The sequence below is a fragment of the Carcharodon carcharias genome, chromosome 31 (assembly GCF_017639515.1).
Source record: "Carcharodon carcharias isolate sCarCar2 chromosome 31, sCarCar2.pri, whole genome shotgun sequence".
Taxonomy (NCBI): domain Eukaryota; kingdom Metazoa; phylum Chordata; class Chondrichthyes; order Lamniformes; family Lamnidae; genus Carcharodon; species Carcharodon carcharias.
In genome coordinates this window covers 14,254,889-14,270,661 of record NC_054497.1, presented here as the reverse complement: position 1 = coordinate 14,270,661, position 15,773 = coordinate 14,254,889, and the positions used below count along the sequence as shown (strand labels likewise).

The 15,773-nt window shown below is 41.6% G+C and overlaps 1 protein-coding gene across 1 annotated transcript in view; it reads left to right on the top strand.

The window, feature by feature from the left end:
- Positions 1-12,545, top strand: part of tnrc6b (trinucleotide repeat containing adaptor 6B) — a gene marked incomplete at its 5' end in the record, with an annotated part of 70,584 nt that extends 58,039 nt beyond the window's left edge. Inside the window, one exon of the mRNA XM_041177623.1 lies at positions 422-12,545. Within this exon, the coding sequence (XP_041033557.1) occupies positions 422-791 (370 nt within the window). The remainder of the gene's footprint in view (positions 1-421) is intronic.
- Positions 12,546-15,773: the final 3,228 nt, after the last annotated feature.

Below are 15,773 nucleotides of genomic sequence, written 5' to 3'. Positions count from 1 at the left end.
CAGCCGCTTGTTAAGGCTCCTGGACTCTTGAGTGCACTGTTATAAGGGTGATGCTGACCTGAATTAATAATCCCATTTTCAAGGGAAAAGGTGAGAATATTAGTGGAAAAGAAGAAACGGAGAAAAAGGATATGCTGGGTGTGCACCAGTTAACCAACATCTGAAATGGTTCTAATGCTAAACCTTTCTAGCACTTTCTGCATTTCTTTCTTTCTTTCTCTTTTTCCTTCACTTCTAAATAAAAACACAAAAAAATGTTATATTTGGGGTTAGGGAGTGGGTGTATATGGAGTTGGGTCACAGAGCTATGATCTCACTGAATAGAGGAACAGACTCAAGAAGCTAAATGGCATATGTTCCTAAATTCTACAGGCCACAGGTAATTCTGTCCTCAATTAATTTTACTTAAACTTGTTTGCAGGTGTGTGTTGGGGAACACTACCATCCTTGCTGAATTTGTCAGTGAAGAGGAAGTCAACCGCTATTTTGCACAAGGTCAGTTATCGACACCATCCCCAGGCTGGCAGACACTGGAGACGGGACAGAGCCAGATGGATCCAGTCGGGAGCAGCCTGCACTCGTTTGGCGGGCGGTCTGGCCTGGGACAGTGGAACAGTGCCGGAGGAGTGGGCAGGGGTAGCGGGAACCTGGCCGGAGCCTCGCTTTGGGCAACCCCGAGCTACACAGCAAGCTTGTGGGGAGCCCCGAATTCAGATGATTCGCACCGAATGGGCAGTCCGGCCCCCCTACTACCTGGTGACCTCCTGGGCGGAGGGGCTGATTCAATTTGAACTTTTAAGCTTTCAACCTTTGACCTGTGACCTCGTGAACTTTTTTGAACAGCAGCACTAATGTGTTTTTTTTCAAACTGCAATAAGTTTCAAAACAAGTTTAAAAAAAAGGAGAAAAAAAAGAAAAAAGTGAAACAAATTAAGGGGGTCATCCACAGTCTCTTTTGTGCACATAGACACCTCCCTCCTAATTTTCGGCTACTTTTTTTTAATCAAAAAAAAACAAAAAAACAAAAAAAACAAAAAACATATCACACTTCGAAATACTTGAATCATGAACGCCAACATTAAAAATGTGAAGTACACTTTACCATCAAAAAATAAATAAGTTTTTTTTAAAACAGTAGTATAGTTTTTCCTTACACGATTTTTTTTCCCCCTCCGTATTGAGAAGTTGTTGCAACAGGACATTTACTGAAAACACAAAACAGGCTTTTAAAAATTTTTTTTGCACTGGGCACGTTTCCGTCCTCTTGACATGCAATAGCGGAGACGCGACAGAACCTCACGTATTAAAGCTAGTGATTGACCAGGACAGATACTGAACCTAGTGGCTACTTATGTACAAGTTACAGGACATTATTATGCACCAGTACCAGCCATGTACCCTTACAAACACCATATGCACCAGCCCTTCAGGGCTGAAACATTGTACGTATCAACGTCAAATTTGCGTCATGTGGAGGGGGGGAAATCTTAGCACAAAATTCTCCAACTACTTCCTTACATGTGAAGGCACAACCAGGGGTATTACTAAATCACACAGACCAAAAAGTGTGTCAGGTTTGCTTTCTGATCTGTGCTGACTTTAGTTTATCTTGGCCACAAAGGCAGCAGTGGTGTAGGGGTTTCTGTTGAACTCAGTGTTTCGCCCGCCCCCTCCTCCACGCAAGTTTGGTGGGAGGGTCGGTAGAGAAAATTGTCCGTGGTTCCCATTTGTGATCACTGTCCAACAACCCTTGTCAGAATGTTTGTACATAAGGCTATTGGGTGGGGGCAGGATTGGGCTCAGCTGTGATGCCCTCTGTGGTTAAATATCCTGCCAACACTTAATGTCTAAGGCCCTGGATGAATAATGACTGCTTGGAAGAGATAGCAAAGGGCTGCCAGAACAACAGCCCAGCAAAACTGAATGTCTTCAGGAGAGATGAAAGAAAAAGCTACTCAACAGCATTAAGTCCGGCTCCTGATAAATGAGTGGAGAGCAATATTTGCATCAGAGGTGCCTCTCTTTGGTTTAAGACTTTGGGCTGAACTTGGGTTATTGCTCCCCAGAAATTCGCAGTCTTTACGAACAGGATTGCTATTCTATCTTCCCTTCGTTGCCTCCCTCATCCAACCAAAAGTTGTCTTATGAATTTCAGTTGATAATTAAGATGCTCCCAGCCCTTCACTACAATACTACTTATTTTGCGCTCTATTTAAGGTTTGCTTACTGTATTTTTTCAATAGTAAATTGTAACACATCCAGTTATAGCACAGCACACCCCAAAACATGCAGTGGTGACGATATTACCACACTTTACAGTGTCTCTCATCACTGAATTGCTGCAGCTAACTGACCTTGTGCTATCGATAGTTTATCACGCGCTACTATTTAGCATTGCAATAGTGTTTTTTCTTTCACAAGTGGGCAATGTGCTGCCCTCTGAAACTGCTACACTCAAATGACATAAGCACTTAAAAATAAAGTAGGCTAGAAAATTTAGTGTAGAGGTTTTCAAGTTAAATTTACGTGTTGCACTCAGTTCCAAAGTGTTGGGGGGACTTTCATTGTGTACTGTAACAAGCTTTATCATTTTGTAAACTGGGGGTTCATGGCGGGTCAGTCATTTTCCCCCGTCCTCACCCCCTTGAGGTATTCAAAACACTTAGCTAATCCAATGAAGGTGTTGCCGTAATGTAATAAAAATAACTCCTATGAATATAGTCCTCCCTCCTTTTGTATATGTTTTGTGTTTTTTTTTAATTCTTTGAGGAGAAATGTAGCTATCCAATTGGCTTGGCTGGCTTGAGCCTTCCTACGTTCACCTGTACTGCCTGTAAATTGACACTTTCACAAAATGGCTTGTAGCTGCCCACAAACTCTCACTGGCACAAGTCTGCAAAACTGGTTTACAGCCAGCTGTTTACATCCCACAGTCTCTGGCATCTCCACTCTTAACAAGAGCTTCTCTGTAACTGCACAGAGATTTTGGAGTCGGAGGGAGCCCTGGGAACAACCCTGCTTACAGCTATAATAACCCTTGCTGCATGTAGCTCATTCCTTTCCCTAAAATCGCATATTTTGTTTCTGTGACATTACAGTCCATCTGTAATAGTGAGCCAATCTGTGGCCATTCTGTATACGTGCTGAACTAAAGTATGCAAACATATTTTGCTGTAAACCTTGGATAAGGTTATACCAGACTCTGTAGGAATAGCTTTAACATATTGTTTACACCATATGTAAGAACATGTCTGCATCTGTGTGCAGAGCCATGATACACATGGCATAAAGGGGTCACATCCAGGACTGTTCACATACCTGGTGTGACTATAACATCGAACAAAAGGTCCAATTTAAAATGTAAAGCAAAGATACTGAAAGTATATTTCTTTAAAATGTTAAGTCAGGTGCATGTTATGAAAGGATATGTGTCTGTCTCCTGTGAAATATTCTTGTTGGTGACCTTATCACTGACCTAGCCTACTTGGTGACCTTGCTGCTTGTGTGGGGTTACACTGAAATCAAATCACTCAGTCAGTTAAATAGTGTGTACAAAGATGCTGGGGACTGACGCACATCCTTTATATCTGCACACACGTTTACACACACGCACAGAGTCAGGCAATGCACACCTCAATGGGTAGCAGACTGTTCACAGTCCTGCTACCACACAGGCTGGTACTGGGTCCCAATTAATAGTAGATAAATGCTGAACACAAAAGAGGAAGGACAGTACCTTTGTTCACTGGTCGATCACTATATGAAAGATATAAACGTTTACGTACAAATGTTCTTCAGATTAAGAAGTGTGTGCTTTCTTTTCCCCTTCATGTTTTAAACCCACTTGGGTGAAACTAGTGAGAAAATCATTTACTTGTTTAGGAAACTATATAAAAATTGTTAATGCTGTTCTAAGTATTGCACCTTTTTCTGTTTAATTTTTTAAAAATTGTCCTCATTGTGTTTTGCTGTAGTGTTGAATTTTTCTTAAAGCAGTGTAGTATGGGTACGGGATGGGGACGAAGGTGGAAATGGGCAGTGAGCAATGACGTACATTGGGAGGAAAGGGAAGGTGATTTGACATTCACTAGTCTTCATCTGATGAAGGCATTGGGTTTTGAGCCACATCAATGTCATATCTGTTAAGTGACCAGAAGTGGCTGCAATTACAAGTTGCTGCTTAAATCATATTTCGGATTGTATTCAGTTAGCCAACCAGTGGGAACCCCTCGCATTTCCCCTTTCTATCCAGGCATGCGGTCACCTTGCATTTGCCATGTCCCACCCCAACCACATACACACTACCCACCTCCCCAGTCTCGCTCACGTGTACACACATGTGCACACCCACCCATACACACTTCACTCCTGTGTGCTTGGTCATATTCCAGCACTTTGTGGAGTTAAATAATCTTGAACATTAGGGAGGTGCCCAGGTGTTTGGCCTTGTCCTGTTTACATAACCTTTAGGGCTGTGTCGAATTATTGAATATAATACTTTCGAAGAATTTTGCATTTTTAAAACGAGTTGACCAGTTTCAGATTGAACAGACTGGTGACAGTTGAGTCTGGTGGAACAGAGATATACCCTATTTTAGTGTTGAGCGCTGTATTTGATCCAGCCGCCCAGACCCTGTCCGATAAGGGGAGACTGTGGACGTGGTAATGATAGTCACCAAAAGCTGCAAAGTATTTTTGCTCTGCTTTTTTGACCGAGGCAGCATTTATATTGACTAGTCCAATAGGAGACGGATTGGGAAGGGAAGCTGCTCATTCTCCATCGCACTTTGTTCACGTTTTGTTTGAAGAGGATGTTCGGGGAAGCCGAGCGATTGAAATGAACTGTTCCGATAATCGATTTTGTTTTTTTTTAAATATTTGATTCCAAATATTGTTGGCACAGTCCCATAAATTATTTTCCAAGGTATAGAAAAGTCTGAAATCGAAAGAAAAGTTGAACCGTTCTTCCATCGAAACAGGATAAAAAGACCAAAAATATATGTTTCGTATTTTTAGATGAGGAGTAACTCTGGGAGCATTTGACAGTGTTTTGTTTTTAATTTAGTTTGCAATTTTATTTTGTTTTGCTTCTATAATTTTTTTCCTCCTAAAATTTAAAGAAAGTTCTCAGGAATTTTTAGGGGAAAAGCCAGTTCCCGAAATGTTACTTTTTTAAAAAAAAGAGGGAATAAAAAGCTAATGTCCTACTTTGATGAGATTTAGATTTTTCAGTCTGTTTGCTGCACGAGTTCCAATCCTGTCTAATAACTAGAAATCTACTTAAATGGTAATACCTCATTGCAGTCCTATTTGGGTTACGAGCAATATGCTTCCACAAAACTTTAATGCCATGTTCTGTCTGATCTGGCAAAAGCAATTCCTGTTGTCCTAAGGTAGCTGGGGGGTAGGGGGAGGGTTGGTTGGAGGTGGTGTTGTAATTGGCCTAGTGTGAATTTAAAGGTTCTACAGTTCTTTTTTTAACATGTCAAGGATCCTTTGCTAACTCAGTAATTTTGTTAAAAAACACAGCATCCCTCTGCTTGAGTTTAAATGTCCACTCGCGGCTGCATGCGTCAGCTGCTTTCTTGCTCGAATCTTCAGGCAAGCTGATTATGGATCCACTCTGGATTTGGGACCAGTCATCTTTGGGGCAGGGCGTCCAATGTTCTGTACACTCATTGTACATCCCATCCTGACTGGTCCATGTTGAGTTTGTGTGAGGAAAGTGGCTAAAAAGTTTTTATTTTAAGTATTGCTTCATGAAAGTAAGTAGGATGATTCTAAAATAAGCACAATATTTTTTCTTATCTACCCCATTCCCCTCACCAGTCTGACTTGTTCCCTCTTGACAAAGTAATTCCTTGTGATGTTCGCAGGGTCTGGTTGAAAGAAATGCGAGTATTTATTCAAACCATTCAGTCAACGCTTCCCAAGCATGCAGTGTTTCAGAAAGGTGGGAATTCAGAGAGCTCAGTGGGAGGGGCTGGTGATTTCTTCAGACTTTTGGACCTCAAATTCTGCTTTGCTGTTGCTGCTGCTTTATTTACTGCCGCTGGTTAATATTCAGTTGCACCAATTAAAATGGGGCCTTCTGACTGCTGAGCATCAGGACTTTCCACAAATGCCAGTGATTCTCTGACTCTTTCATTTTGATGGTCCAAAAATCTTGGTTGGCAAACGAAAGAGTTGGAACCAACCTGGAATCCATCTCCAGCATCTCATACCCCTTCTTCCCTTTGATTATGGGAATTGTAAAAAAAAAAATGATGTAATGTGCAGTAATTCTGTTGTTTAGTGACACTTTGCAGAGTAACATTTATTCAGGATATCACCTTACCTTCACAGAATAGTGTCCAGGCAGTTCCCTCTCAGTGATTTGAATCTCCTGTTGCAATGATTTTATCCACTTCAAAACAAAATACACTTTTAATGTCATTATAGATATCATTAAATAACTGGTGTAAAGGACATTTCAAGGGGGATTTCCTGACTTGAGTGTGGATTTCCTTGGCATTCTCTAGTGGAAAATAAATAATTGTGCAGTAAGATAGCCTTGAATTAATACGAGACTAACCATCAGTTGTGCTTCTAGCGTGCAGGAGTGTGTTGGCGTGAGCTGCTGTTCACCTTCCCCCCGCCCCCCACTCCAACCACTCTCCCACACACACTCCCTTGTGGACTTTATCAACTTGTGCATGTTTGAGTTCTGCTGCTAACCACAAAGTGTTCTTGCAGACGTGTGTGCAGTACCAGTCCCATGAGAAACAAGATTCACAGTTCTACAAAGAATCTTGAACAGAAAAAAAACTGCTTAAAACACACATATGCCAGCCCTCTAATGCGCGCAGCCTATAGGAGCCAGGCAGAAGTTTCTAGAGACAAATGAAGGAAGCCTGGAAGGGCTGGAAATCTATACATAAAGGAGAAAGTGTAGCAAAAATTCAGGTGATCCTTTGGCAACTTAAGAAAAGAGAGGTCATTGTTTCAGAATAGTAACTAAAAATGTATTATCTCTGTCTTTCTTTCCTATGCAAACTAAATCCTAAATCTGTACATTTCCAGCCTTTTTTGTTCTCCTACTTAAGTATACACAGGTCCTGTAATTTCTTCAGTACTATCCTGGTAGTTTCTGCTGCAGCCCAATCCCAGCCTGACTCTTCCAATTGTCTTGAATCCCAGATTGTTTTGTAATGTGTATGGGGGCGGAGGGGAAATCTCACTGTTTTCATCATTTAAATCACTCCCATCTCTGCATACCATTATACCATGGCCCAGAACACTGGTTATCGACAGGTATCCTTAAAATGGAATGGGAGGGGTGTGTGTGTTCAAATTGCAGAAACCTGTAGTATTGGTTCACAAAACCTTAAGCAATTGCCATATTTGTTGGAGGCTGCGGGATGTCTGGTTGTTAGAAAATGTGAGACAATGAGCTTCCTGCCTTTCCCAGATCTTTGGCTGTAGAGGAACTTCCAGAACAGACACTGCCCCTGGGAGGAAAGGGAAGAATTTTGGGGAGTGGGGGGTGGGGGGGTTAGAAATATCCAAAATGGTAACTCCATAGTTGAGCAAAAGAAATTTTGAAGTACAATAAAAATTTGGCATGCGTCAAAGGTGCTCAGTTACATTAAGTTAGTTGATTTCCGGAGAAAGCAGTACCACTTTTATTGCTTCCTTCTTTCCATATTTTAAAGTCATTTTCTGCTTGGCAAATCTTGTTATTCTGTGATTTCTTTTTCCAACAGGTTTGACGTGGCTTTACTTTACAGTTTCCATCACCTTTTATTTAAGTTGGAATGTCCTCCCCCATATCCTTTCCCAAGGCCCCCCATTTCACACTCCTCTGGTGTCCTGTCTGCCCCAACACCCTCCTGGCATGGTCGCACAGCCTTTCATATCAGGGCATTGTACCTGTCTTAAATCGAAAACAACCCAAGTACCTGAAACCTCGAGGTTGCTGAGCACTCTTGTGCAGATCTTTCCCTTGCAAACCTTCCATTTCCCTGAAAGTGGTTAATTAAAACTAAACAAAATCTCAGATTGGACATTACCGATTAAACTTCCCTGCTCTTCAAATGATTTCAACGCATGTTACTGACAGACTTTAAAATCATTCACCTGGTATTTGCCTTCCCATGGAGACCCATAGACTTTGAACTGGACCAACTTAAAATTTAGTATAAGTCCTTTCAAAGGGCATTCAACACCTCAGTTCCTAGTTTTTGTCTTATCATCAACCAGGCAGATTATATTCCCCAAAACTGCATTTTGATAAAGTGCAGTTTTAACAATTTCCTGTCTGTTGTATTTATTGGTTGTGAATGGTGTAGGGCCACAGCACAAGCATCTGCAGGAGCCAATTCTCCATTTTAAGAGGGTAGTTTTGTTCCCTTGACGTCAAATAGCAGTGCTGTTGGTGTAGGGATGAGGTCCCTAAACGAAGTGATTGTCTTGATCTAATCTCTTTAGAAAAGTGCTATGAAACTGCCTTTGGAGTTAATTAGTCATAATTCACCAAACCTATTTGGATAGGCTGTTCGGGTACCATTGACTTGAATGTGCAAGCAACTGGCAGAATTTTGACCAGAGGGTGGGGGAAGGAACTATATTGTTACCATCCTGGTTTGGCCCCTGAGCTGTGCCATGCCTGAGTTGTGAATGCAATATGCTGCTTTCAGTTTCATTGCACAGTTAGAAGTATTTCAGTTGATGTGCGTGCACTTTTGTACTAAAGCTGTGTGTCAATCCTATCTATAAGTTCAAGATTGGTTCCTTTTGAATGAGTGTCAGGTAGGGGAGGGGGTGGAAAAAGAGAGAAGCTTCAAGACCTCACTACGTTAGGGTAATCAGGGTTTTGCTGGGGATCAGATACCACATCTTTCTAATGGGAACAGTGCCACAGTGCAGCCTGATTCCTTGGTTTCCTTCTGACATTGGCCGATCAGATTTGTGAAGTGTCACACTTATTGGTAAATTTTCATGATGAGAATTTCTGCCTTTTGAACAAGTGTATGTCTTATTAAAAAAGAATCAAAAGCTGTGACTGAGAGTTGATGGTTGGTTGATTAAATTCTGCTAAAGATGTATGACCCTGAGCATAGTGTCCCAGTATTTCTTCTGTTAATAGGACAGGATATATCCATTGCTTTCTTTCTTTTGGGGTGAAAAAGAATGCAAAAAAAATTGAGAATTTGATAATATTGTTACTGATTTGTCCGTGGAAAGTTGTAAAGTAACAAAAATTTCTGCTGACTGCCTTGACTATCCTCCAGCTGCCCCTTCCCAATAACAGATAGCTCAGTGTCCCAGGGCCGAATTGCCATGCCTTCATTGAATCAAACTCCTATTTAAAGTGGCAACAATCAGCTTTGTTTTGGAATTTTCCTTTAAGAAGACAGTATCATTTGTTTTATTTGGATTTCATTGATCTAACAGTGTATTATATTGCACAATATCTTTAGTGTATAGTAAGGTAAAGTTCTTTTTGTGTTAAGTATTAATGATTTTGGTAGAGCAGAGAGGTGACTCATACTTGTAAAGAATTCCGTTTTAATTGCATGCGGCGCATACCTTTGCTCCTTGCAATTTCTCACTTTTCCACATCCCTTTGTGGCAGTTTAGACTCTCAGAATTGTAGGATGGGTGCATGCTATATTTTTGAGTTGTTGATATTTGTCTGTCTTTCTCTCTCTCTCTCCTGGTGAGTTGGATCACAGCCGAGAGAAGGAATGTCACCAATTGCTTTTTGTAAAGTTTTTGTCTTGAGTACCTGTGAGGTTTTTTTTTAAAAGTTCGCCAGCTCAGCACCAAATATGGAAGGTGAGATTCCTGGGGGCGCGTCTGTGTGTGTGTGTGTGCGTGCGTGAAGCGCTGTTTCAATGCCGCTACTAACCCATTTTAATTTAGGGAGTTAACTTTGATTATGACTGTGTGTGCTGTTTTTACAATGTGCTGACAATAGCATCGCGGGGACCTTCAGCCTCTCCATCTGCGACTGTTTGTGCTGTTCCCAAGATGTTGCAATCTACTCCCAGTTCTTTGTTTTCTCTTCCCTCTGCTCCAGTGCGTCAGATACCTTTTTTGTTTACATGATAGTTGGATTGATTTTTAGACCGGTTGATCTGATGAAGTCACCCTTGCCTCCTCCCCCCCAGCATCTTGTCTCCATGATACCTTACCTTGCCTACAAAACAGGGTGGATCTTGGATAACCCATTGTACTGTTCGGTGTTGTACTTAGAGGCATTAAAAATCCATCGTGGGCGTTTGGGGTGGGGGGCGCGAGGGAGGAGGTTGAATTACACTGTTTACACTTGCCTGATTCAATTGCTGTGACTCGCAGAGCGATGTTTTTTTATCAATTTGCTGCACCATGATGAAATTTAACAAAATAAACACTCTTTTTGCTGGAGTTTACAGGGTATGTATGTTACCATGAAACATTCGGTGCCACGTAAACTGAGGTAAAAGACTATCCATGAAACTGGACTATATATGACGGGGAGTTAGTTAGGCTCCCCTCTTATTTCGGAGTGGAGGTTGCAGAGTGGTTCTTGCCTAGGATTCCCATCTTAGTTGGTTATTGGTGCAGCAGCCAGTTAAGACACACAGTGCAGTAAGGAGGCAGCATATCGGAACTGCTCAGGAGAAGTCGAAATGTTTTTTTTTCAGTTGCAGTCAGTTCAGATAAGTGATCTGTACATAAACCTTTACAATGTTATCACTCAACTAGGGTAGAATTTGGCAACTCGAGAAGGAAAAGATTTTAAAAAACTTATTCTGAAAGTACTGTGAATTATATATATATATTAAAAAAAACTTAAATTCTGTGGTTCCAAGGATTTCTCTAATTCTGTTTTTATAAATGAATCCTAATGTTATATAATAAGCAATTTAGAACATTTGCAGAGGATTTTGCTGATATGTCTTACATTAAGCATGTGCGTATTTTGATAGGTTTTGAAGAAATAAATATATATGGAACTAGGTGTTCGGGATAATTGGTCTGTTTGGTATTTGGATATCTGACTTCCTACCGTGCCTGCCCCCGGTACCAGTTCAGTATTGGTGCTATCAGATTGTCGCTTCTTGTGTTGTTAAATTTTGGCATGGCAACCCTGTAGCACATGCAGTGGGATGTCTGGCTCCCCGCACTGGGCAGTAATGACTTTAAAAACTGCCTCTGGCCTCAGCTAGCCTGCCAGTGCTGGGTGAGAAGTTCTCAATTCATTTTGAGCCAGCCCGCTCAATGGGTTGCCATGGGTAACTGGATAATCCATCATTATTATTTTGAAGGGAGTGAGGTTTGGTGGGAGGGAAAGATGAACTTGATGCCATTTGCTCTTCTGTGAACACACCCACCCTGCCTGGCAGAGTGGTTGGTAGGGCTTGTCCAAAAAAATCTCGTCATCCGAACTATCTTTCCTCTGGGTTGAAGGTGGGTTCTGTGGCAGTGTGTGGTTTCTGCAGGGAATTAGGGTATGAAATCAGAAGGAAAGATTTGTATAAATGTGTGTATGCATATATGTTTTAATACGTATGTGTACACACATTTATATGCCTATACACACATATATATGTATGTATGTATAAAATGCATTGTTGTCACTAGGATTACTTAGCGTATTGGTGCCAATACACTATAGGAAAAATAAATCGTACTTAAGCCAATACACTCAATGATGCTCTTAATCCATCACTTAAAATTGCTCCCATCGCTTGCAGCATTGATCCGGAATCGGCAGTACTACATGTCACCCCAGTATTACACAGCTTGGGTTGTATCCACAGACAGCATTCTACATTTGGAAAGGCAGAATCTAGAATTGTACAGCTAATCTTTTTTCACAGTTCGAGTGGCCAAGAGTACATTAAGGTTTACTGCAATCCTGGTGACAACACGGTAATCTATAAATAAATTATAACAATATTTGGAGGGAGTGGGGAGGGAGAGAGAGGAGACTGGCACGCATCAAAGAAAATGAATGTATTTCATCATTTAAAACAAAAAAAAAATGACCTGCAAAAATTTGTTTAAAGGGATGCTGACTTTTTAACCACAGCAGGAGGGGAGGGGGGAAGAGAAGAATGTCCCATTAGTGGGAGCCATTGCCTTTTAATTAGAAAAAGAAAATCTGAGAACTATGCATTCTGTAACCAGGATAGGTACTTATTAAGAGAGGAAAAACAAAATCACTGGTTCATTAACAAATTGTGTTGCTCTATGTAGTTTGTACAAATAAGCTGGAGAGTTTCCATTTCTTGGTCTGGCCATAGCTGGTACTGTATCCCCATCGCTGGAATAATAAGGGTGAATTTCTTTTATATATCAGAGCAAAATATTAAAGTCTGTCATTTCATTGAAACTGAAAAACAAAAAAGTTGTTCTAATAGGTATATATATAAAGAATTTTGAAATTTGCTTTTATCCGTGGTTTGTTTTGAAGACGTGATTGTAATTGTGCAACACAGTTGCTTCAGTGGACTACATAATTTTTCTTGAGAAAAAAAGAGAATAAACATGTTGTGTTTGGCTGCTAAGCATTACCTCTGCTGTCTCGCTGTGTTTTTTTTTTACCTTTTGGATCTAGATTGCACCATACAGTTGGGATTGCCTACCCTCCAGGATTGTTCTGGAATCTCTGAGAAATGAAGATTAACCTAAATGGCATTGCTGGGAGAACGCCCAAAAGAATAGTCATAATGGGCATTTAAAAAAAAAATCCCTTCAAAACACTTTTTTTCAGAAATAGAAATGTAGATGGGAGAGAAAATACTGTTTGATGTTAAAGAATCATCCATTGCAAAATGAAGAGTCTGTTCACCTTCTGATCGACTGTGGGAAGACTTGGGGCTGCAAGAATGAACATGGGTGACCAATGGGGTGAGTGTGGGATGGGCTGTAGAAGAGCAGAGGCGATAAGATGAAACCTCTAGGGACACGTCCAGCCGGAGTTGGAAACCCTTAGTGCAATTTAGAATCTTTGCATAGATGGGGTGAAGTTTTCATATTTTCCCTGATGCAGTGATGTCCATTACTTCCCCAATACTCTCCAAATGGCGGAGTGCGTAAATGCTGTGTGAAACTGAGCCAGGCATAGCAGAAGTCTCATGTTCCAATCTAGGCACCCTACGGTTGGCTTCAGAAGCTTTAATCTGGGGAGGAGCAAATCTATGCAAGGTATTCTGTCTGGGGAAGGGGTGGGGGTAGTGGGGAAAGCGTTACCATCAGGTCAAGATGCTCACCAACCCACCTTTTATTTTGTTCTCAGGTTGTGGGCATCACTGCCAAAACACATTTGCACTGGTAAAATGGTAGTGGCCTTCTGTTTGAACTGGTGCAGTTCTTGTATTGATACTGCTTCCACAATGATGTTCAGCAGAGATGTTGATCCATGTATGTCTGGTACCTGTCAGAGCACCCTGTGTGAAATCTGGATTCATCATACAACAGATGGTTAATAGAATCATAGCACTGAACAGAAAAACTTGAGTTGCTGTGATGTGCATGATTTCAAAATTTGCATATGATATGAAGATTGGAAATGATGTCAACTATGATGGGGATAGTCTTGAACTTCAAAAGGACATGGACCTGATGGATTGGGCAGAGAAGCAAGAGGTACTTCATTTTGGCAGGAAAAATATGGTGATACAATACCAAATAAAGGGAGAGCCTCTAAAAGAGGTGCAGGAACAGATTCATGTATTCATACATAGGTCACTGAAGATGGCAGGGCATGTTGAGGGAGCAGTTAATGATGCATGTAGTATCTTAGGCTTTAATCCTAATGTACAGGTCAACATCAATCAAGCTGGCCTATAGCAGTGAAGTGAGCTTGAGAAGACTTCCAGATCATTGTTCAAACAAGCTTAAGGGTGTGGTGTTTTAGGCTTTAGTGCTGAATGGCTAGTCTAGTTTAGCTTCTGGCCAAAAACAAAGTGGTACAAAGATGCAGGTCCTGGGGATTCATACATTGGGAGAGCAGTAGATCTTTTTATCTTAAGTGTAAAGGTTATACTTTTGTGTGCACTTTCTACATGTTTTTCCCAAAATCATGTCAGATTGGGATATACATCTACTACAGAAGATGCACAGTGGCTACTGGATAAGGTCAGCATCTATCTTTTTCTAAATTATTACCTGTACACGAATCCTAATCTATGGCCCATCCTTGAAAGCTATATGTAGCAAATGTTTTAGGTATTTGACCCAGTGCCACACAACAGACTTGTGAACAAAATTCTAGGTCATGGTGTCATAGAGTCATGGAGGTCTACAGCACCAAAAAAGGCCCTTCGGCCCATCGAGTCTGAGCTGGTCAAACAAGTACCTAACTATTCTAATCCCATTTTCCAGCACTCGGCCCATAGCCTTGTATGCCATGGCATCGCAAGTGCACATCCAAATATTTCTTAAATGTTATGAGGGTTTCTGCCTCTACCACCCTTTCAGGTAGTGAGTTCCAGATTCCCACCTCCCTCTGGGTGAAAAAATTCTTCCTCACATCCCCTCTAAACCTCCTGCCCCTTATTTTAAATCATTGCCCCCTGGTTATTGATCCCTCCACCAAGGTGAAAAGTTCCTTCCTGTCTACCCTATCTACGCCCCTCATAATTTTATACACCTCAATCATGTCCCCCTCAATCTCCACTGCTCTAGGGAAAATAACTCCAGTCTATCCAATCTCTCCTCATAACTAAAACTCTCCAGTCCAGGCAACGTCCTGGAGAATCTCCTCTGCACTCTCTGATGCAATTACATCCAAGTCGGTGCTTAGATGAAACATTGGCTGAGTGGCAGGAAACGGGGTAGAATTTTAAGTTATGTGGGTGGGGTCGGGGGTAAAATCATGCAAGCATCCTGATGTCACCCTGCCCGCAAGTAATCTTCAGGGAGACGAGCGCACATGGGAGTCGGATTGTTGGGTTCCCCTGCATCCTTCAGAGAGCTGATTTTAAAGAACCCGCTGAGTCACCATTGGACCTGGCGCCCGACAGACCCCGCCTGGTCCTTCCCGACCATTCGGAAGATGCGTTTCACGCTGGGAGGGCTTTGATTGGCCAACCAGTGTGAAATTGCGGTCGGGGGGGCCATTTCCTGGCTGCTCCTGAGTCCGCCAATTGCACAAGCCTGAAGAGGGAAAAATTCAGGCCAGAGAGTAGTGATAAATGGTTATTTTTCAGATTGGAAGAAGGTTTGTAGTGGAGTTCCTCAGGAATCAGTGTTGAGATCCAGTGATGGTCTCCCAGACTGTGGTGTGCTGGACATGGATTTCAAAATTTGCAGATGATACAAAGATTGGAAATGTTGTCAACTGTGATGGGGATAGTCTTGTACTTCAAAAGGGCATAGACACGTTGGTGGATTGGGCAGACAACTGACGGATGAGGTTCAATGCAGAGAAGTGTGAGGTGATTCATTTTGGCAGTAAAGATATGGTGAGACAGTATAAAATAAAGAGAGAGACTCTAAAGGAGGTGCAGGAACAGAGGGACCTTGGTGTATATGTACATAGGTCATTGAAGCTGGCAGGGCATGTTGAGAGAGCAGTTAATAAAGCATATAGCATCTTAGGCTTTATTAGTAGGAGCATTGAGTATAAGTATAAGGAGGCCATGTTAAACTTGTATAAAACACTAGTTAGGCCTCATTTGGAGTACTGCATCCAGTTCTGGGCACCATACTTGAGGAAGGATGTGGAGAGAGTACAGAGGAGATTTACAAGAATGATTCCCAGGATAAAGAACTGTAGCTGTGAGGATAGATGGAGA